The sequence below is a fragment of the Pundamilia nyererei genome, unplaced genomic scaffold, assembly GCF_000239375.1.
Source record: "Pundamilia nyererei isolate P.nyererei 1_Seehausen unplaced genomic scaffold, PunNye1.0 scaffold00037, whole genome shotgun sequence".
In the NCBI taxonomy this organism is placed as follows: Eukaryota; Metazoa; Chordata; class Actinopteri; order Cichliformes; family Cichlidae; genus Pundamilia; species Pundamilia nyererei.
The window spans coordinates 1,641,644-1,665,491 of NW_005187438.1; the positions used below are offsets into that span (position 1 = coordinate 1,641,644).

General features: G+C 39.4%; 1 protein-coding gene across 1 annotated transcript in view; it reads left to right on the top strand.

Moving 5' to 3' along the window:
* Positions 1-23,848, top strand: part of LOC102199541 (cadherin-12-like) — a 107,257-nt gene that overhangs the window by 66,741 nt on the left and 16,668 nt on the right. Inside the window, exons 7-9 of the mRNA XM_005730418.1 lie at positions 12,027-12,280; positions 19,082-19,218; positions 22,576-22,697. Coding sequence (XP_005730475.1) covers positions 12,027-12,280; positions 19,082-19,218; positions 22,576-22,697 — 513 coding nt within the window. The remainder of the gene's footprint in view (positions 1-12,026; positions 12,281-19,081; positions 19,219-22,575; positions 22,698-23,848) is intronic.

The window sequence follows — 23,848 nt, forward strand, 5'->3', positions numbered from 1 at the left end:
CAAGGTCCCAGCAAAGTGTTTCAATCAGGCTGAGTTCTGGACTTTGTCTTGGTCATTCCAGCACCTTGATTCTTTGCTTTTTCAGCCATTCTGTGTTATCTGTAGAGAGAAAAACCCAATTTTAGATTTAGACAAAGAGCTGTGACACAAAAAAGCAAACCTCTAAATTTCTTCAAGTCAGAATATCCTCATTAAAATCATTTATGCTCTGTTCTGTTGTGACCCTTTCTTTGTGATAAATCTGGTTAACAACTTATGTTAACACACATAAATAGACATAATGTCACTCTTACACCCACAGCAAAAGGATGATATTTCTCTTTGGACACTGAAAGCATTCAAGTCAATTGCCGTGGGTGGGTGAGTGCTGCATGGGCAGAGAAGAGTCACATTGCAGTCTCATTAAGGTTTCACCGGCCATCTCTTAAAAGGTACAGCTTTTACAATGATGGCATGCATCACAAAAAAGTGCATTAATAGAATTTTATATAACTTTAATTACCACTGGATTGATTTTTTGCCTTCATCGGGCCATATTAATCAAAATCAAAGTCAAAGTGCCTATGTACACAGAAACACGAGCTTCCTGATGTTGATTTGTTTGCCTCGCCACTCTGTTTTGTTTTATGAAAGCATCAAGCATTACAGGCCTAACTAATACTGTGCAATATGTTGTTTTCAGCAGTGCACAAACTCATACCTTTCATTGCCATTTGGAGCCATAACACAATAACAAAAATGCTCACGCTTCCACAATTCTGCCATCATGCCAGTATCACTGGAACAGCTGGCAAATGTTTGGCTCACTATCTCAGAAAGTGTCATGTAACAATAGAGAACAAATAATGTGAAGGTGTAAAAGTTAAAATTACCCACACAAGAAACTACACAGATGCACTCATATAAAGTTTTTCATGCATTCTCGCTTTCTCTCTAACGCATGGACAAAGAAACATGCAGAAATATCAGCTCTCAATCACTTAGCAGCTGACACAAGTCTATTGTTACACTGATACCTTCGTATTCTTTTGCGTATTTCACTTTAGCAGGATGCAGCAGACCCCTGTGGTGAGTTTAAATGGCATTTTCTATCAGTGGTATTGAGATTCAAGAGAAAAGGGGGGGAAAAAGTGCAAAGGAAAGCTACATTTGCATGATGAAAAAGCCAGAAAATGTCAGCATTGTGGAAAAGAAGACAATATAAATGTCAGTGACTAAAGATTATGCTTAGCATGCTTTTATAGAAAACATTTAAATGTGTTGGAACATATGTAATCGATAAGCCACAACTTTTTCTGTTTAAATACTTATTTAACAGCAACATTTAATTTTAATTTCATTTGATGTCATTACATTTTTCTTGTCTCGTAATTATTTTTGGTTGTGTGTAATTGTGTATAAAAAGAGTCTTCCCTCACATGAAAAATCACTTGTAGAAGTTAAAGAAGTGGGTTTCACATTAAAACTTGCTTTCTTCACTAAAAAAAAATCACTGCTAAGGAGTTACAACAGATCCGTTTTTGTCTCTCATTTTATTCAGGGACGGAGCATTTATTTCATCTGATTGCAGAAGTATTTGAAAAAAAGGTGCAGCCAATTCTATCTGTATTTTGTGCCTTTCAGGCTTTTTCTGATGTAAGTGTCTAAAATTTTCTTTGGGGGAATGCGAATCTGCATTTGTTTTTCTGATCTATCAGACTGAGGTATTCGTTAACTGGTACATTTTTAGTACATGCCCCAGCACACGACTACACAAAGGTGTGTGATCCTTTGATCCTCCAAAAATATGCAGCTGAGTGAGTAATTGATTCACTGCTTAGTGTAAGAGCTCCCTCAGTATGCTCTATACGTGTGTGCATGAACATGTGCAAACCAGTGTGTGTAGATCATAGGCACGCGTCTGTACACTGAAAGCAAATAGTGGATATAGTCATAGCTGTAGATCATTATATCGTGACCTTCTCATTGACAGTAATGGAAAAACAGAATGAAACAGGAGGCAATTATAATGTAAATGAAGACAGTTATTTGTTTACATCAGGCATAGCCTCGATGGATGGCAGGGATGCATCTTTCCTGCTATTGTTTTACTTCCCATGTTTGATATGCTGCCATAACAACAATGCAGCATTGTGATGTATCCCCTACAGTAGCATGGTTCTGTACAAAGCCAGCATTGAAGGGAGGCATTCTGAGCCCCTCTAACTGACCAGACCCCCCACAGGGTAATTTGCCAAACAACACGTGCTCCGTCCCATCTGGTATTACGATATTAGCAGGAGTGAGAAAGAGAAAAGAGGAAGAATGAGCATTGCCTTGGAAAGGCGTGGGAAGCAGGTAGCCAGAGATGAAGCCTTTAAGAGTTGTTCACTGTGTTCCCCAGAATACTGACCTGCCTACGGACTTGTCTTTTTTCAGGTTGATAGACTATCCCTAGAGACAGGTGTGCAAATGTGCACAGATCACCCCTCACTCTACCGTTTCCCCTCCCTCTCTGTCTTTCTTGTCTTTTTTTTTTTTACTTCCCTTCCTCTCACACACATTAAAAACAGTGGGGTAGAGACAAGAGCCACATTGTGCACAGAGCAGAGTTTGGCAGACCTCAAATTAAAGACTCAGGAAGGTTGGCTATGATAAGAGGATCAGGCTGAGTGTTGGGTTCAAAGGATGATCCTCTGTTTCCCAGTCTACCAATACAGGGAGAGAGGTAAAAAAGAGGCACAGAGGCATAGGGGGAATTTGTACATCCCATCTGCAAAACATAAGATTATGGGAGACAATAGGTAAATCCACCAATGAATTCCCAAAGAGACGTACTGACAAATGTGTGCATACAGAGGGACATACTGTACATGGAAAAGCATGCAGTGGCACACAGTGTGTTCAAATACCACTATAGGTATATGGAGAAGACTCGCACACCCACACATTGAGAGATCTTGCATGATAACCTTGGGTTACGACGCTAGAATAGTTTTCAGTCAGATTGAATGCTGTTTGTCCATTTGCCTGTTTATTTGCCTTCTCCTGGGAGGGAAAAAAAAGATGGCAGATATGTGTAATTGAAATGTGCGAGGCCTAAAGGAACAGCATTGTTTAATGACAGCTTGTGTGGCTTAATATTTGCTGGCTCACATTCAGGGAATCTATTTTAATACAGGACTATCTCCTCCCTGTAAAAACTGAATGCCCCCAGCGGCCACAGTGCATTGAATAAAGAGCATTTGCTGCAAACCTCTGGCACCACTTCCAAATCCATTACCACAGAGAGCGACAGTGGTCCATAAACCACTGTAGAGAAGTACAGACGACTTCAGTTGCAAGCTGCTGTATCTATAGCTTAACCATGAGTATTTATAGACAACTGGGGTTGGTAAAATAATATATCTAGAACATATGTATGCAATATGCTAGGGAAAATCTGGACAGCTCAGCTAGATTTCCTGTAACCTCAGATGATAACAGCATTTCCATGCCAGTCCATCTTGCCTTACACCTACATGTATCTGGGCATCCTACTGGCAAATCTCCTTTTTAAAATAAATTTGAATTGAAATATTTTTATTTAAAAGGGGCAGTCTATATTATTGAACATATCAATGTAAATATGCCAGAGTTAGCCAAATGGCTATGTTTCATCTCCAGTGCCTGGCAGTTCAGACAAAATAAAATAAAATAAATAAATTTAACACATCATTAGATAAGACAAATATGATATGGTCCTTTGGATATTACAGTGTTTTGAGCTGCTGTTGGATATTTTGTTACAATGGTGTCATGTCTGGCATCGTTTTTGATTGGTTGTCAAGGTTTTCTATAGTTTATGTTCATGGTCTGGCTATTCCTTAGCAAGAGTGGAGTAAGTTTATTAATCAGTGGTTTGATGCTACAAGATGTTGAACTCCAATTATTCTCTGTGGCAAGCCTAACACCTTTGCGCTGAAGCTCTACAAAAATGAGGGTGAAAATGGATTAATGAAATACATATTGTATAGAGATTTGTCCTCAGCTTTAATGGTCCAGTCTATTAAAAATCGGTTGCCATGGATTTTGAAGTCATCAGTTAGGATTGCTAGATTATTGTTAGTATATTTAAGTTGGTTGTCAAGGCAGTGTTGGAAGATCATTGCATAAAAAATGCACAGAAAAAGTGAAAACTTATAAACAGCACGAAGTGTAAACTAGACACTCTTTAGACAAGCGTCATCTTAAGAATACCAACTTTCAAACAAACCAAATACACAGAAAATGTAGCGTCCACGCTGTAGGCATTTGTGCTTAAATTCTGTGCTGCATTGTGCCACATTTATAGAAACATACATGCAACAATAGCAAAAGTACACTTTACATAGAAATAAGTTTAGTGCTTACTATAAAAGAAATAATTAGTTTTACAGAGTCTGTGAACATAGGTGTCATTTGTCACTCTGTCCTTGGTGCTGAAACATCTGACAAAGAAAAAAATGGCTTGAAGGTTTCAAACTTAGCATATACTCACCAGCCACTGTGTTACCAACCACATCGCCACAATTCAGTAAATTTAGCCATGTAGACAAAGTCAATATGACCTGCTGAGGTTCAAACTGAGAAACAGGGATATAGGGATAGGGAATAAAGGGGAATGTGCTGTGGTTTTTGGTATCAGACAGGCATTTCCCATTCAAAAATCTTTCAGTTTACAGAGAATCTGAAAGACTGTGAAAAAACATTGAGTGGGTGGGAGTTCTCAGGGTAATAATCATTTTCTAATTCCAGAGGTCAGTGGAGACTGGACAAACTGCCTGGAGCTAATAATCAAATAACCACTTGTTACAACCGAGATTTGCAGAACAGCATCTTTAAAACACAAAGCAGATTGAATGGAACAGCTGAAGCCTACACCAGGTACAACTCCTGTCAGCTAATTACAGGAAACTGAGCCTTCAATTTGCCACAACTCACCAAAACTGGATGGTACGGAGGACTGAAAAAATGTCTTCTCTGACAGTCAAATTTAGGGTCAAAATTTGGTGCAAAAAACATGAAAATAGGGATCCATATTGCCATCAACAGGCTGCTGGTGGTGTTGATGCAATGTTTGCACACTTTGAACCATTTAGTACCAATTCAGCATGATTTAAACTCTACACCTGGTTGTTGTTGTTAACTGTGTCTGTCCCTTTATGGCCACATTGTAAGTAAGCTCAAATGATCTCAGACTGGTTTCTTAAACATGAAAGTAAGTTCACTGGCCTCCAAACTTACCAAATCAAAGAGCACTTTTCCTGGGCTGACAAATTTTTGCTTTGCAAATGATGCTGTCACAAGCAAATTTCAGACCATATCTGAAAAGTTTTAACTGAGATAATGCTTCATACAAGAAGTCTATAAGATTCAAGACTCCATCACTCTTGCTTATAGATGCTATGTTAGCGTACAAGCTGGATTATTTAATGTATTTAAATGTAAATAGAAAGAAGGTCTTTCAAGATTTTGAGTTAATAAAGCAGCAGTCAAAGTCAGCCAATGAGTCATCCAGCTTGCATAAGGTGACATGTTTTTTCTGCTCCCAAAGAACAGCATGTTCAAGTGATTAATGTTATAGTGTTGCATGGCATTTAAGAAAAGAGTGTGCCACCAATAGGGAGCAAAACAAATTCGACTGATTGCTTGGTTTGCCTTTGCTCAAAATGTCCATATTTAGACTTCCCCATAGTCAATTGACTGTACTGAGAGAAGAAGCCTTTTTTTTCAGCCTTCCTGCCATCAATTAAGGACTTAATTTTACTGAAGCCATAAAGTGACTGCAGTCTAATTTCTTCATCAGACATGTCATTACTGTGCTGTTTGAACAGTAATCATTTCAGAGCATGAATGCTGTTAACGCCTTTCAATCTCCCTGAGATACTAGCTTAAAAAAAAGGTCAAACGACAAACACAATGAACAAGCTGCTTGAAGGACCAAAAACTGTGAAGAATATTGGTTGAATGCAAAAGAACAAAGAAGACTGATTAGACAAAGGCACATTCATTCAAATGTCTTGAAATAACATGTCATTGTATTGTAAAACCATCTGAAACATATAATGCTCATAACCTATATATTTGTATAGGATAATTACAGTACCCCCCCCCAACAAACAAACAAACAAACAAACAAACAAACAAACAAATAAAAAACAAAAACAAACAAACATACACGCCAAAAAGAATCCCCCAAAAAACAGAGACCACGGAGTGGCATGATACTACCTAGTCCTGCTCAAAGACAAGAGTTGAAACCCATCTATTGATTAACGTGCCGAATGTTCCAGTAGGAGGTGAAATGAGTTATTTTAGGCCTGGTGTAAAAGGAGTCCAGAGATGGGGGGAAGCAGGAAACAATATGTCAGCACAGCGGGAGATTCAGGTGTCCAACACATGAATAACACCTTGCCGAGTCGCCAAGCAGGGAGCAATGTGTGTGCACGTCTGTGTTTGCATGTGCCGTCTGTGAGCAAATACGTACAACAAGAGAAAAAGAGGAGAGAGAGAGTGACAAAGAGGTGGCTGAGGTGGTGCTAGGAGTCGATGAAGTGCCTTCTCTCTCCGGTGGCCTGGGGAGGCGTGGGTGTTATAGATTAAACTAGTGTCTCGGGGCTCATCTCATGGCTAACCCTGTCCTATTAAGAGTGGCAGCGCGAGTCTTTCACAGTCACTCTACTCAACTGCAGTGTGGACAGAGCTGCTGGCAAGGCTCTCACATGGCACTCCACTGTTGTGAACACTGGGGGGATGGAGATGCTTCGAGGCAGCCAAGGACACAAACCGATGTGACTGATGGCAGCACAATAAAGTGAGCAGCTCTTCTCCGCAGTGTTAGGACCCCCTGGTATTCATAGGGACATGAAATGGCTCTCTGGGGCATGTAAGCTTTTCTCTACTGATGATAAGCTCTTTGTGCTCTGTGGTCAGTTGACTGCTGATAGCACAATTGTGGCCCCAGGGCTTAAGTATTCTTCTGCATGGCCGAATTTCACCGAACTGTCAGTCAATGACTGCGGTGACTTCATGAAGGTGTCATTCATTTTAGACAGCCCTACTAAACCGGCGACAAACCATGCCTCATAACTGCTCATCTCACAATCTCAGTGGAATCTGAAGCGACTTTGTATCCAACAAATAATGTGTTTAGCTTATTGGACTGGCTGTCATGTAGGCTCGGAAGGTATTGATCTCACAAGAAATAAGCATCCAGACAACACGCACTTTTGCTATTCAGAGAAATATGTTGGCTCACGTGGCTGCTATTAGAAATGTGTAATATTCTGGGCATGTTTGGCTTAACTTTGATTTGCTCTCGAGGGGGTTGGAGGGGTTGGTGATTCATAAGTAGTATTGTAAATATATAATACTGTGGTTAAACGGATTTAAAGCCGCTCTGCACATCACAGATTAACCAACACTGTTGGATTTTTCACCCATTTAATCTTCGGCCCTCTTCAGGTAACACAGGCATTCAGCACAAACAAATAAAATCAGCCCTCTAATGGCTTGCTGTGCTGTGATAATGATTCGTCAGTGGGAAAGACTAGATACAGTCCCGGCTATTGGCAGAAAACTATCCCCCCCATTAGCAGGTGAGCATAGCTGAAGTTGAAGAAGAGTATTGAACTCTGCTATTGTTACAGTATACTGAAGTGAATGCACAAACAAACGGTGAACTTATTAAATATGCATATCATCCTGCCTCTCACATCCCTAAAATAACCACCAAGGTAAAAAAAAACAAGACAAAACAAAAAAACAACAACAGCTGCAACTAACACTTTATGCTGTTAAGAGAGAAAGCTGCGAAGGCGCGAGTAGAAACAGAAATGAGTGCCAAGTGAGACGTAAATTACTTTTTTTTTTTGGACTTGCCCTTATAATATCTCAGTATAAATCGTCAACGAGCTCATCCATTGTTCTGTATTCACACATGGGAATCTGTCGATGTAAGGACTTTTTAACGTGTGTGAAGGATAATACTGTACCTGTGAGACTATGATGCTGTGATTAGTCCCCAGCTCTGAATTAACAAATTCCCTTGGAACATAACAGGTTCAATTGGCAAGGAAAAAATAAATAAAGTTCCTTCATTCAGTATCACTGCCAGTGCAATGAAGGTGCACATTTACATATCAAAGGGCGCTGCGCCATGTCTAGAATTTCAAGTATGTTCTGTTGTGATGTTGAAGAGCAGTAGCACTGACATGAGAGGAACTTGGTTTGTCCTCCTTACAAATTCCGCCGTTGATACACTTCCTTGTTGCGTCTGCAGTCACCCATAAAAAGGTGCATAACAACTGAAGCAATAATGAGACACTTTAAACATGTAATTGAATGGTATGCAACTTGTTTATGGACAATATACATGTGTGGATATGGGTAATACTTAGCAATACAGAGCTGGCTTCATAAGTAGGTCATCTTCGAAGGAGAGGAAGAAAAAAACCTAAAATGATACATGCAGGCACAGAATGAATGGCTGTTTTTTTTTCCTTCTTGGGAAATTTCCCCTATGGCCTGCAGGTCTGATTTGATTCTCCCCAAGTCAAGCGTTGACACATTAGTACGTCTTCTCATTAACTCAGAGTTTCTCATTACCCCCTCCTGGTCCCATTTTATTCCAATTTAACCACAGCTATCCCAGACATACTTGGACCATCATGTGTCTCAGACATATTTAAAAGGCCGTGAAGCTCTGAACATTACTGTTTGCACTGTGGAATTTGCTCGATGGTTTGTCCATGCATTGTCTAATCTCCAGCTTCCATTTGTGAAGTAAATGAACTGCACTTTGCCCCCGTGTTGTCATCTCTTTTCATTTAATAGGAGACTCGATATCAAAACCTTTCAATCGTCTGCCATAGTGCTCCATAAAAAGAAAAAATAATAAAGCCATAATAAAGCACTAATATGTGCTTTATCATGTTGTGTGTTTTTAGTTTTCAAATGCTAGTGTAGAATTTGAGAGCTCTGCTCTTTATTTTGATACTGTAGAAGAAAATATCCTGGGGGGGTCTTTGTGCAATCAAATATTATTGGCAGTGTTTGGTAAGCTTAAAACAATATGATGGGGAGGGTATTAAAAGGTTTGGATTATTTTCCTGGTCTCCTGTGCACTATATTTTAGTCTTCCACTCTGTTGAATTGTTACACACTGAATAAACATGTCAAATGAACTTAATTAAGTTTCATAATGAGCAAAATGTTATAAATGTGATAAATGTTGCATAAAATGATTCAGGGCAGGAATATTTTTATGACATTTAAAACACTTTCTAGTTGCCACATTGGCTGTTTTAGCTAACAAAGGTGAGTGTTTCATAATTATGAAAAGACACACATCTTTCAAAGAAATGCACCATACTATTTCTTGGCATAAAACCTGGGACATCTTAATAAGTAGGAATTTTTGTCAAACAAAGCTGTTGTGAATGGGAGGGTGAATGTGAATGCACAGATTTGAGAGCACCTTGTAGTTAGTGGCTTGTGAGAAATGTTAAAACATTTGCAAATATGCAAATGCAGAGAGTATAACTGCAGAAGCAAAGAAGTTGAGAAAAAAAGAAACAAGAATATGTGAATCATAACTCATATGTGATAAATATGTAGTAATAACGAATAAACCAACCAGCAGTTTTAAGATATAGCAAGGTAACTTTTTGAGTCTGACAAAATTGGCTAAGCGTTGCTGCAGTTTAAGAGTGCCTTATTAAAACAGTCACATTTAAAATGCCTGAATCCACATGCAATTAAATAGCATTGCTCATGCTCAACTGTTTTCAGGCATTATTTATGCAAAGTCATTTGTCAGCTGGAGCTCCAAGACACCAGCTGCGCTTGCTAGGAGATTTGTGTCAAAACTGTGGCAAAATCGGTGTGTGAAAGGAGCATTTCCTCATCGCATCCCGCAAGACTGTCCTCAGCTAGCTGCGGATTACAAGAAAATTAGACAGTTATAAAGGGTGAGATTTTGGGCCTGTATCCTAATTGTGGTGATGCAGCATGTTGAGATGGAAAGCAGAGCTTCTCCCTATCCCTAGTGAGATTCTGGCTAATGAGGCCGGGCGTACACCTCCTGCTGTCCACAGGCCCACCACCGCCTTCCCTCCTCCTTCTCCACCTGTGCAAGTATTACTGTTGAACTATGCATGGCTGTCTACAGATGCCGGTCCAGGCACAGTATGATGTACTATGCCAGAGGGGCTATTATTAGTATGTTATTCATTTTGCTTTGTTTATGCGGGGTTTGAATCGTATAAATCCAGGTAATGAGAACTGTTTTAAATATCTTATTGGTGCAGTTATTTCAGTTCTCTCAAACATACTTTTTAAGAAACAAAAGCATAGAGATTTCCTTTTGATGCTGGTTTCCAGGAATTCACAGCAGGAAGCTCAGTAAACACTGACTGTTGTACATTTCAGACTACTTTGCAGGTGTCGGTGTAACTTTGGGGAAACTTCTCGCTTGATTGCGGCGATCAGAATTTGACTGACACCCACAATTAATTCAGTTTTTACACCAGACTGTTGCTTCAGGGAGCTCTGTCTTCCCTTGATGTTGTCACCTCTTGAGAGTGATTGAAAGGGACAGAGTGTATTTCCTGTTAAAGAATCTTATAGCTGTGCCTAGCCAGTTGCATCTGGTGCACTGTAATCAAACCAATCATGGTGGTTGATGGTCAATGATTGCTTTCAGATTGGCTTGCCTTCACATAGTGCTCTCGCTCTCTTTTTTCTTTTTTTTTCTTTTTATGGACACCTGCTGTAAGTGCAAGACTGTGAAGCCGTGGAGATGGAAGAGAGACAGAGGGCTTGAGAAGCATCTGTTATCACTGTGAAATCATGACTGCACAGCCTCTGATTATTTCTAGTGGTTGGACTCTAATTACATTGCTAATTCATGTGCATTTAATTTGGACAGATGATTTAGTCATATTCATTTTGCATGGCAAAAAAAAAAAATCCTCAATTTTAGGCATCCTCCAGCTTACCCACTCTCCCACAGCCTCTGTCTCTTCACATAAGAACATTTTGCAGCCCTATTACCAGCTGTTTTCACTTGGTGTCTTCTGAAACAGCAGGCCAGAGAAGCCAAAGACCTGAGGCAGGGAGATAGCATTGCTGCCATAGTGGTTACATGTTAGTCAATTTGAAATACACAGAAAGGAATGTCTCTCATGTGACTCCCGGCCAGTAGAGCGTGACCGACTGCAAGCTCGCCAAGTACGGTTGGTCACACATGAGAGGGCAGGAGACAGGCAGAAGCACGAACACGGGTGTCATTGCTGTCGGATGTGTACACCTCATTCGCAGACATGCCGAGGCCGCTCATTCCACCCCTCGCTTTTCACTAATTGACCCTGAGCTGATATGTCAGACGCTCAAGTAGGAAGAACATATGAACTCTGAAGCTATTGTTTGAGAACTCTTGTATGTGGGGTGAAGTCCTGCTGAACCAAATAAGTGCTGCTTGACTTTATCACCCTGAGGGGGGGAAACGTTGACCTGGTCAGGACCTGCAATATGTGTCTCATGAACTTGGTGCTACTGTACTATTAACTGCCAATTGACCTGTCATGTAAACAACAAGCATACACACAATCATTATCCTTCCTATCATATCAGTTGTTGCTTTTTTCACATGCATTTACTCTTTTTTTCAGCTTTTCTTTGCAGGCAGGTGTGAACAATGCCGCTTGAATGTGTTTTGCCAAACTGAATAAATACAGGAAATAACACGTAATGCTGTTTTTTATTGAATGTGAAGACTGATGTTGACATTTGATAGCAGTTACTCATGCTTGAAAATGATAATATAACAAAAATGAAGTGAGAGGAAACTGCTGTCAACAGCGATGCTGATATCGAGTTGCAGCATTTTCCTCAAGAGCTCTTAGCACGTACGTGATTGAACACTACACCAAAAGTGCATTAGATCAGAAGTGCAAACACATGACACAATTATGATTTGCAAACAAGTTGGAGGTAAAAATTACTTCTTTTTTCCCCTCACTCAGCCTCTGGACTATGAAACAAAGAAGGCATATACCTTTAAGGTAGATGCTTCCAACGCTCACCTGGATCCAAGATTTCAGAGCTCTGGGGCCTTCAAAGACACAGCAACAGTGAAGATTAACGTTTTGGATGTGGATGAGCCTCCGGTGTTCAATAAGCCCTCCTATGTGATGGATGTGTATGAGGACACACCTGCGGGGACCATCATCGGAGCAGTGACTGCACAGGATTTGGATGCCAGCAGCAGCCCAGTCAGGTAAAGTTAAACTCTTCAGGATTAAAAAGTAGATCCTGTAGACATATATTTCTGCACATGGTGTTTAATCACAGTTCAGTTTTAGCAGTTTTGTTATATCTCAGTGGTGGGAAAAGTGATCTGATTTATCAAAGGGTAAGCCAGTCTCAGGTTTCTTTCAAGTTAAACTGCCACAAATATTTTGCACACAGTGGAAACTGTCTGGAAAACCTTTGTTTTTAATGCCTCAGGAAGTGGTTGTATTTAAATCACAAACATATGTCTCCACAGTACTACACAAATGTCTTGAGTAACCTCTCATTTCTTTATATTCTGCAGAAAAATGGGAAATATGTGCACTGAGTTATTAAAACATGAGTATAATTCAAAGGTTAATATTTGGTGTAACCAGATAGTATAAGTAACTCCAGTACAGCCTGAAATCTCTTAAGCAAGGTTTCTTGTTATTTCTGTAAGCAGTTTTCAGGCATAGTTCTCCAGTCTTGTTAAAGGGCATACAATACAATTCTCTGGATGTTGTCTGCCATGATGAGGTCTGGACTTTGAAGAGGCACATTTTTCGAGCAGGATACACTTTTGTTGCATTAATAACATGTAAGGCATCACTTTTGTGCTGGAAAAATGACGCTGTTGCCAGTTAGATGCTTTCCAGATGGTATTGCATGATCCACTAAAATCTGGCTGGACTTTTCTGCATTCATAATTCTATCAATTTTAATCACATGCCCACTACCATTGGGTAAAATATAGCCTGGAATTTTGGAATTTTCTGTAGAGTCAACTAAAGAAAGGAGAACAAACTGTGTTTTTGTGACAACTGTTGTAACAAGGTACCAAAAGATACAATTTAAAATAGTTTTTATGTTAAGTTGTGTGAAGACATGAATTAGGTGTGTTTTTATACTTATTCACAGTTTAATAAACTATAAGAAGCATATCTGTGAGGCTTCTCAGTCATCCAGGTCATCGTAGTGTAAGGAGCTTGGAAAGAAGAGCATCTGGAGTTGTACACCTGCATCTAAAGCACAAAGGCCATTTTTTTGAGAATGCCAATGTCCACTTCTTGGACAGAGAAGACAGAGGGTTTGAAAGAGGAGTGAAAAAGCCATCTATGTCCACTGTGAACGACCATCTTCAAACAGAGGCGGTGGCTTACGACACCAACTGTCTGCCATCTATAATCCAGTTTTGAGATCCCTTCCCAGAAAACCTTAACGCCCACTCACATCTTAGGTCATTTGTTCTCAGTAAGTCACATGATAGGGTGGGGCAAGGTCTCACAACAGGTTCACCCAAAGCTTTGGCTGATTGTGACCCACACCTGTTTTCACACCTTTGCTTGTGTGATTAGGAAGAGGAACAACAGGGGGTCCAGGATCCTCTTAGGGACACTCCCAACAGGACTTAAAAATCTGGGACTCTCCACCAGTTGCTCTTAGAACTGAAGAAGCTTCTCAGATGAGAGGTTGAGAGGTGAAATATCTTCAAGAAATTTTAAAGAAGTCCAGACACTTTGAAAATATAAGAACAAAAGAAATAAAAAATGTGCCTGAAGAATGTTGCACAGCACTGTATATAATTCGAAATATTTCTCTTTTGTTTTGTAGGAATGTTCAGAGACAAACTGCACTTGAAAATCAGTTTTTCATGCAATCAGTTATGCCACTGACCGAATATGATGCTGAATGAACAACACTTACTTCTTTTCTTAATTACTAAGATTAACAGACTTGTCAAGATGCTATGCATTTTGTGCCAACTTAATTATACTAAATTTGCATCGTCATGATGGTTTTATGTAGAACCTTGACAACACAGCTACATTACAGTGTTTCCCGTGATTCAGAAATCCCTGCCATTAAAAGAAACACATTGGTTGACATTATTCAGACTATAATTTGTACTAAATACTTGAGTAAAGTATGGTAGGATCTAAACGTGCATCCATCTTCAAGAGCTCAGGCTATTGAGCCAAATTGCCCTTGGTATTCTCTTGAGAATAAAAGTGTTAAATAGGGAAGTACTGTCATTCTGCAGCCGGTGATTGAAGGTTTTAGATCTCTATTCATCGGTGTTTCCAGTCTTCATTCATCAGTGTCATCATAGCTTTAATCTTGAGAGTTTTGTCAGGTTTACTCATCAGTCTAAAGCCCAATCAGTCTATGTAGAACATTTGACACTGCCATCTAAAATCCTGCTAGGATGATCTGTTAGCAGGTCTACACTTGCCGGTAATGTTACACAACATAAGCAGACTATTTGAACTTTGTAAGAGGTGTCATTAAGTATATTTGAATATTCTGTGTACTTTCAAAACAAAAATTAGTGACTTTAGTTTTTAATAGTTTATAATGACTCATTAAACTAAACTGAATGTATTGATCCCTGCCTCTCAAGCTGAACATTAGAGATACCTGTTGTTATGTTTAATTTGTTTTCCAGATAACAAATAGGGATAAAGCAGCAGGAACCTATGTAATTATGCCAACAAAGGCAGACAATTTGGGAATAAATCAGTAATGTAATAACATCATTGAAAGAACACTACAAACCTGGACATTGAGAGGCGATAGCACACTGGGAACAATAGTGAGCAGTATGGACATAATAAGCCAGCCCTGACAGAAGAAAGCAATGCAGTGACCAATGCATCTACTGAGCTGAGGTTAAAGATTATGGCCAAACACAAGGTATCAAACCCACTGAAAACGATCCAGAGCTGAAACGGAACAATTTTGAAGAATATGTGGGAAAAAGAGTTGTCACACAACACAAACTCCAAGTGGCTATTGGACCTAAGAGCACACCTCAGCCACCTCCCAGAACAAGAACCAGTCAACTTCACAAAGACAGACATCCACTTTCTGGAATGAAGAACTGGACAGTACCGGGACCCGGCACAATTCCAGCCTATGAAAAAGCTATCTCCTCCTGAGATCCAGCCTGTTCATTTATGGCCCCTGTAGTCGGCATACAAATCACAAAAAAAGTTAAATTGGAAGATATTTTTGCCCTTTGTTCTCAAGAGGATTTGGCGATCCATGATTGCCTGGCAGCACGAATAAGGGGCTGCTAATAGCAGGTATTCATCCAGACAAGGCAGAACAATCCTGATCATGAAGGATCCCCTAAAGGCAGGTAACAGCCAATTACCTGCCTCTCCACAGAACACAAATTCCTATCAGGCATTATAGCAACCAAGCCGATTAGGTATATAAGTCAACACGTGACCATGACCGTTTTCCAATGCTCAGAAGAGCATTGGAAAACCCACCAGACTGCCAAAGCATCAGCTTGTGGTTGATAGAGCAGACAGTAGGAACACATGTGAAAGGTAAAGTCCAAAGTGATCCCAGTGGTATTAGTTACATCAGAAGCTGTAACCCCCCAAACTGGGAGAGAGACTCCACCAGATTCTAAGCACAACATCAGAGGTCTCTGTCCAGAAGATTGCAGTTCTAGCAACAACTAAGACACTGGACTTGTTACTGTTTCATACTTTCATACTGTTTAAGTCCAGTTAAGAAGGAACAGGACGAACATTTTCACCAATCACTTTTAAAACTGTAGGTGACAAAGAGTGGACCTTAAAAATCTGCATAATTTACAAAATTGATTTTACAAAACAGATTTTGTTTTGTTTGTTTTTTTCTTTTTCTTTTGCTTTATTTTTGTCGGGTGCAGGTTGTTTTCCCATAGACTTCTATATAAACATTTAAGATTGCATGCATCATTTTTTTTAACAGTGAAGGAAATACTTACTGTATCATGCAATCAAAACCCAGATTGTACAGTGAATCACGTTTTACCTTCTCAAATCTAATCCCTTTTGTTGTATCAGTTTCAGTTTTGATAAAGTATTTTCAAGACATTCTGAACAAAACATGTTTTCAATAAATCAAGGTTTACATACATGGCTGTGGATTCTACATAAATGCATACAGTATCATCACTTCACAGTGTTGTAGCTTGTAGTAAGTCTGCTTTGGACAATGCAGATGACATGTTTGCATTAAATACTGCTCAGAAGTAACAGATCTAAGAATGTGTTAGATGAAAGAAAAGTGTAAACCATAGCATAATATATCCATGTAACCTTACAAGGGTACTAAAAACAAATGGAAATTCATTCCCTTTGCTTTATATTATTAGAATTAATTACTCAGGTTTTAATTTCCTCTTTAATAGTTTTTTGTTGAACGCTGAAATCAACCACCTAGTTTATGAAAGCTGAAGGGTCCTTTATAAGGCGCTGCTGCTCTCTCCTGGGTAATTATCAGGTGAGACATTTTAACATTACAGCTCAGTTTTATAGATCTGACATGCCTCACTCATCTTCTGATTTATAATCAAGGCAAGACGCTCCTTTTCTTTCTCAATCTCTCTGCCTCGATATGCACCCGCCACTGCACGCACACACATACATAGAACGCACACTTACTCATGCTGCCCCATTTTCTACCATTAAACCTCAGTGGTGGATAACAATAGACTGTCCTTTGCAAAGACAAAAGAGTGCATTCTTAAAAATGTATGAGAACCCTTTCGCTTTTTAAAACATATTAGCTGCTCTTATTCAGGTGGATTGCTTTATAGTAATGGATTTCAGAGATGAATTACCAGAGTGTTACGCAAAAAATGGGAAAAAAAAAACATGTTGCATGGACAGTAGTTGTTTTATTATGAATATTTCATCTCAGGGAAAACAAAAGAAGAGAAGAAGCAAAGATTTGTACAACAAAAAACGAATGCCCTCTACTCTGTGGATCTCCACTTTGTCTCCAACATTTTAAATATTCATCAATACCACAGCTGACATTGTTCATTTGTGTGCCTTTAGAGAGCCATACATTCTTCACTTCAAAACAACGGACCCAGTGACCCATCATGCATAGGGAATAATGCTTTTAGACATTTAGACTCGACCAGTAACACTATTTAGCAGTATAGTGTCAAGCTATCTCTAGCTGCAGGGACAAAAAGGGCATCATGAATAGTGCATTGTTGGCTGATTCTATAGAGCTTCCTACAGCTTGTGTTAGTTTTCAAAACTTAAAGATGGAAAGGCCTCTGCCTAAAAAAGGCAGTAACACAGATCACAAGACTTTGAAGAGCCACATTGGTCATGGACTTTAAAATGCTACCAGAGTAAAACCATAAACTCTAAAAACCAACGACTGTAAAAAATAAACTGAAACATGCCTTCCTTTTTTCCCTTAAATCACCTTGTGCACTGTGTGCAATGTGCACTGAAGTGAATTAACATCATCGCAATTCAAAGAAGGAGATAACGCCATAATTAATTTTCATATCTACAGCTGTCTGCACTGAGTTGATCTTAAATAGACTCTTTATATCTGTGATTTCTTATTCCTAGCTGTTGATGAGCTCTATTCTATTTAAAGATAACTCAGAGATTAGGACAATTACAAGTAAAACTATTTTACATGCTTTTTGTCCCACATGAATACAGAATGAATGTTTTTTTTCATCTTTGTAATGCACTTTTAGAAACTGTGACTGATGTGTTGATACGTATTGTGTCGTTGAACTGAATACCAGCGCTGTTTGTTAATGAACATGCGATATCTTGTAATACCAACTGCATGGGCCACGGTGAAAGCAACACATGTGCTTGACTAGCAGGTTGACAACAATGATACCCTCTCCCCACAAAAAGCATAAAAATAAAATGTTTTACCCTGAGGAAAAATTACACCTATTGATTTTTTGAACTTTTGATGGGAGTTTGGCTGTAATATTTATCAAAGAGACTCACACTAAACTATTTTGACACGATCATGTTTGCTTCAAGGCCGCATGCAATGCAGAGTTAAAGAGAAAATGTCGACTGACCCAAAACTAAACTGAAAATTTAATGGAACCCAAGCTCATAGAAAATATTACTCAAGTGGTGTTGTTATCAACCTGATTACATTAAAAGACTTGAGGGTGTAAATGTAAGCCAGGCCTTTTTCTCTTAATGACTGAGTCAAGTCCAGTTTGAGGCTCTGTAGTGTGGAAAACAAGCATTATAAATATTCATGAGAAATAGCTTTTTAAGATCAAATACTTTGGCATGGAACAAAATGGTTTTTTTTACCAGGATAGTGGCAAAGACAGCCTTTTCTGTATGTAGTGAATGCGGACTCACTCCCATGAAAAATTAACCATCAGCCCTGTGGAAATGACCATGAGTAAGGCACCAGATTCCCATTACATCTCAACTGACCTAATTGTGAATGAGAATGAAAAAAGACAATCTATTTATTTCTGCTGGAACGCCATTGACGATCACAAAATTATTAATGAAAAATAGCCTTTTAAGATCAAATAGCATGGAGTGATGAATGGCGCTGTCACTGCCATGCGGTCTGCTCTCAGATCTCTTTTGTGTTTCATAGTTTGCATTCAGAGCAACTCAGTAAGACCAAAGATGCATTTCACAGAGAGGACATCATGCCTTCTGTTCTCAGACATCGAACCAACACTTTATGCCTTTGTTGTTCATTGAGCATGAGAGATTGATACGGTTTCAACTGTGCCCAAAATTCATTTATGTTCCCAAGAAAACCGTTAGCTCAGCATGGCCAAAGTACGTGTGCCCCATTACTAGATTGGAATGTATATGCGATCCTCAGCACATTTCCTGGAAATGACCATTCAGAATGAGTAATGAAGGCTACGCCAACATTACATTACACCTAACTCATATACATGAAGCTAGAAGGAAAATCGCTGTGGTTTAATTTGCTGGTTTGTGCTGAAAATGGATGTCTTTAAACTAACGTTTTCTTTCAGATATTCCATTGACTGGAAGACCGACTTGGACAGCTACTTTGACATTGATCCAGTGGAGGGAACGATTTCCACCAATGAACTTCTTGACAGAGAAAACATCGCCCAACACAATATCTCCATCGTAGCGACAAAACTCAGTAAGTATGACAATGAGATCAGTTATGATTCACGCAGGTGTCATTGTCCTTCCCCCACCTTAATCTGCGTGAAGGATTTAATGCACTTTTACTCAAGTCAATACTCAATCCCATTTTGCTGGAAAGGTTTATAGGTATCTATAAACTATGATAGCTCTCCCAGAGGGATGTGTCTTCAGGACATTGTCTCCTCTAGCATACTTGCCTTAACTCTGTTTTAATTTTTAACTGCCTCTTTTAGCACGTTTGATGACACTGGCATTGGAAGAGAGCTTGTCTTGCCAGAGTCAACTTTTACTTACGCCGCAATAAAACGTGAACCTTCCACAGTTTAACAGTCCGCCGACGCAGCGGCATCGCAGCATGTTGTGAGCCAAGCTCGGAAAAGGATGGAACTAATGTGGAGCTGTGGCTTTAAGACATGTCATCAAGCTAATTATGTTTTTATGAAGGAAGTGGAGCAAATTTCTGGATAAATAAGCAAATCCATCGTCATCAAGTCATCAAATCTGCTAAGAACCGTCAAAGTCATTATCCCAGAGGCAGGCTGGTGCTCAATCAAAATTACACATGCTGTATATTCATTAGGACAGACTGTGAAATATGGGCTGTTAAAACTTGAGTCATTGTCGCCTTGGAAACTGATATTAGTCACTTCCCCTCAAGGTCATGGAAGTGACATGCTAATTTTGTTTTCAATGTGTGTGCGCCTTTCTTTGTGTGGCTTTTGTGCATAAGTGCCAAGAAATTGCAGGATGAGGTAGACTGAGAGGAAACAGCACAGATGAAGAGGAAGAGAAGCGAGATGGAAGTTTTAATAGGCAGTTACATGTTCAGTGTGTCATACTAGATGCAGGAATCAGGGGGAAGTTCTGCTCATTTTATCCTCACCCACCTGCGCTTCACTCCTTTCTTATCACCTCGCTACAAGTCAGGCTCTGATCCAGACCTCTGCCCACCCCTCTCAGAGGACCAATGTTCATCTACAGACAATGTTACTCACTGACAATAACAAAAAAAGAAATAAACAAAACTTCCAGAGCCAGTGTTTAAAAATAATAGTTGGACTGGTGCAGCAAGAACAGAGATAAAACCAGCACCCCAGAGTTTGTGTCCCAGCTTGAGTTCAAATCTGTGTTTGACCTTGAGTTAGATTTGGCAGTACTTTGTGTTCTGGGTATTGGATGGCTGTTATGGCTCCACTCTTCTGGATACTATTGTCATCGTTGGCATGTTTGCTGTCTGTTATTCAGGTCTTAAACCATGGATAACAACAATAAATACTAAAGCAAGGATGCCTTCAGTGCCCATACAAAAAAATCCAGTTGTTGAGGAGAGGTCACGCACACACAGAGAAAAAAAATAATTGTTCTAACTTATCTACAGTCTGTAGCAGCCCTATTTAGTATTGCACAGCAGTTTTCAATAAACAGTAAATTATTGCAGACCTCTGTATTTGACCTGCCTCGGTATCTACCGAGTGTTCTTGCCGCTAATGCTTTTTAACATTTATCCGCCCACACCTTTTATTCCCGTTACACTTGGTGGAAAGCATCCAGCAGTATCGACAGAGTTGCTGGATGGCATTTATGCTTTCGTTCGTCGGCGATAAACACCTGGTCACAACACCTGAGCTGGAGACACTTTAGTTCGGAGACCTTGGCGATCCGTCTGGTCGTCTGTAGACACTGCAGTCATGCAGCAAAATGAGAGCAGTGCGTGCTGTTCCCCTGAGACACTGGGCTGAACAGAAGGCGTGCTAAATAAGAGCCAGGGCTAGATTAACTGGTTGTGTTTTGGCATTTAAACTCATTGGTAATTTTAAGGCAAGGGAGAGATATATTCAATGCTGTAATAACCATGACATGGGGCAATTAGGAAGTACACTTACTATCTTTCTTCTTTTTTTTTTCTTTATTTTCAAAAAAAATGACAGTCAACACAATTTGTTTTTTTGTTACTTATGTTATCTGCAGTTACACTTTTAGCAGACAGATACTCAGAATGATTTCTTTTTATTAGTGTTCTGCAGTGCATTTTATCCGTGGTTGATTGCTTGCAATAATAAAGTATTTTTTTAATTAAAATGAGAAATAAAAAATGCAAAATGTGCATTAGAAAAACAGTATAAGCTGGTAACTTCAGGGCAAATCACTCAAGCATTGTACAACTATACAGGACTCAGTAAATCAATAGAGCATATGTTTGGGCTAAATTGCTGCTCGAAGTCAGATTCAAATATAACCACTGTGCCATTGCTCCATCTAGTGGGCTGAATGATATATCACTCATAATAACAACAGTTATGGAGATGAGTTTTTAAAATTAGATGAGAGGGAAAATTGTAAACTTAACTAGCTCAAACCACTGAGACTATATAGAAATATAGAATTTATTGATATGGAAATATTTTAAGTTGTCCCCACTTTTATAAATAGAGTTCTCGATCACAAGCGAGCGATAGTGCCTTTTTGCCAACTGAGCATCAGTGTTAGTAGTTCAGTCAGTGCAAAGCAGCAAATCCCATGATCAGTGTCATTTTTACCTTGGTGGGAAGATTGCTTTTTCCATCAAGGTCAGAGACAGGTTGCTAACTGAGCCGTGGCTGCTTCTCCAATCCCCCCGCCCTTGCATTTTTTTTTCTCAACCACCCAGCAACGCACAAACCTACCAACATATGCACTGGCACTCACACAAACGAGAACACGCTAAGCCTTCCAATGTGCACCAAAGCCTATTCCCACATCAAATCCATAAAGTTGACCTTAACTGGGCTCTCACACAAAGAGAACATTTCCCCATTGTATCCCCTCTGTGAGGAAACACTAACAAACAACTGTGGATTCAAGCTATTCCCACTCGAAGGGGCTTTCACACACTAATTAGAATGGGATGCACATCTTATGGTTCAAACCTATAACAGAACCTTTAAAAAAAGGCTTGTAATAAAAAATGTCCTCTCGAAAGGGCCGTATACAATAATATGAGGTGTGCTTTAGAACCAACACATGGGATGAATTTAGTGCATGTATTTATTTTATTTTCCTTCTCAGCGTCAGTCAAAAGCATCATAAAACAGCATTTATGCATCACTGTGTTCCACACACATAAGACATTTTCCAGAATTTGAACACTTGCAGTGGCTAAACAGCTATAACATCTGTTCAAGGAGACTCAAGCATGAAAGCCTCTTTAACCACTTGACCATGCTACTGCAACAGTGATAAACCTTCAAGCTCTGGCTTCTCATAAGATGGTAGTACTTAATTTATCCACATGATGTCAGTGCTGTGAACAAAACACCCAAAATGTCTCTGTTTCTGTATTCATGTAATTATTTGTTGCTTCTCTCTGCAGACAGTCCAGTTCTGACCAGTCGAGTAGCCATCACTGTCCAAGTGTTGGACATCAACGAGTTCCCCCCTGAGCTCGCCAGTCCTTATGAGACCTTTGTGTGTGAAAATGCTAAAGCAGGACAGGTATGTTTACAGCTGCTGCTTTTGTCTGACAGGTGCTGAAGGAATTAGGCAGAACTCATTAAATTGTGTTAATTTATAGCGAGATAACATCTGCTTGTTGGAATATGTGTTCCCCCATAGAGGGGGTATGGTTTTACAGCATTTACTGACAGTTATCTAAACATGTCAAATTGAATATGAAGGATACTTCTTTATGAATAGTGACAAAGTGTCCCTGTTTCAACTTTGGCAGAAATAATTTCAGACTTTTTAGAGGAAGTTTTTGCTTTTTGGAATGCTACACATTTCGCTCTCACATTGATATCTAACCAGCTACTGCATCTTACTCAAGGTCACTTGAATAAAAGCTTTTATTTCAGGGGATTTTTCCGAGAACACTTACAGAGTAGTACAGAGTATGAATCAAAATCTCGAACTGACTGAGTCATGGAGTTGGATTCAGTTCATAAAGCAAAGCGGCGCTTTGCATATCAGCAACCTCGAGCACATTTCGGATAATATATTTGAGATGCAGTGGAGAATTTGCCTGTGTGGATTGTAAACCACCTGTGCCTGTAAATTAGCCCATTAACTAGCATCTATATGCAGTTAGCGTTGTGAGGGAACAGCGTCTTTGGCAGTCTATCAAATCACCGTAGACACCTCATCACATTAAGGATGTTTTGCTGGTCGTCAGGTCTGTTGCAATCAAAACGCCCATGCCCTTCATTTGAAGACATCAGTGTCTTCCTTGGCATGTGAATTTGTCATGTTTCTTGCTTGCCAGACTGAATTAAAACACAAAATTGTCATTTTTCTCCTAAATTTAACGTGAATGGTTTCTCATTTGAAGTTAACCTTCACTCAAAAGCATGTTTTGCTCATGGCTTCACTGTGCAGGATGATGAACAGTATTTGATAGTGGAAGGATGTTTTATCATGTATCTCCTCATGGAAAAAGTTTGTCTTAAAGTTTTTGTCTTTAGAGTTTAAAGCATGTACCTGTGAGCATGTAATTCATCTAATCACACCTAATTAGAAGGCGGTTCTGGACCAATATGTAATTTACACTTCACAGCATAATGTGAGCACAGTAGTACAGATACACATAGCATGTTCAATGATGTGCAAGGCTTTGTGCGGGCAGCAAACTTTTTTTTTTCAATCTAAAA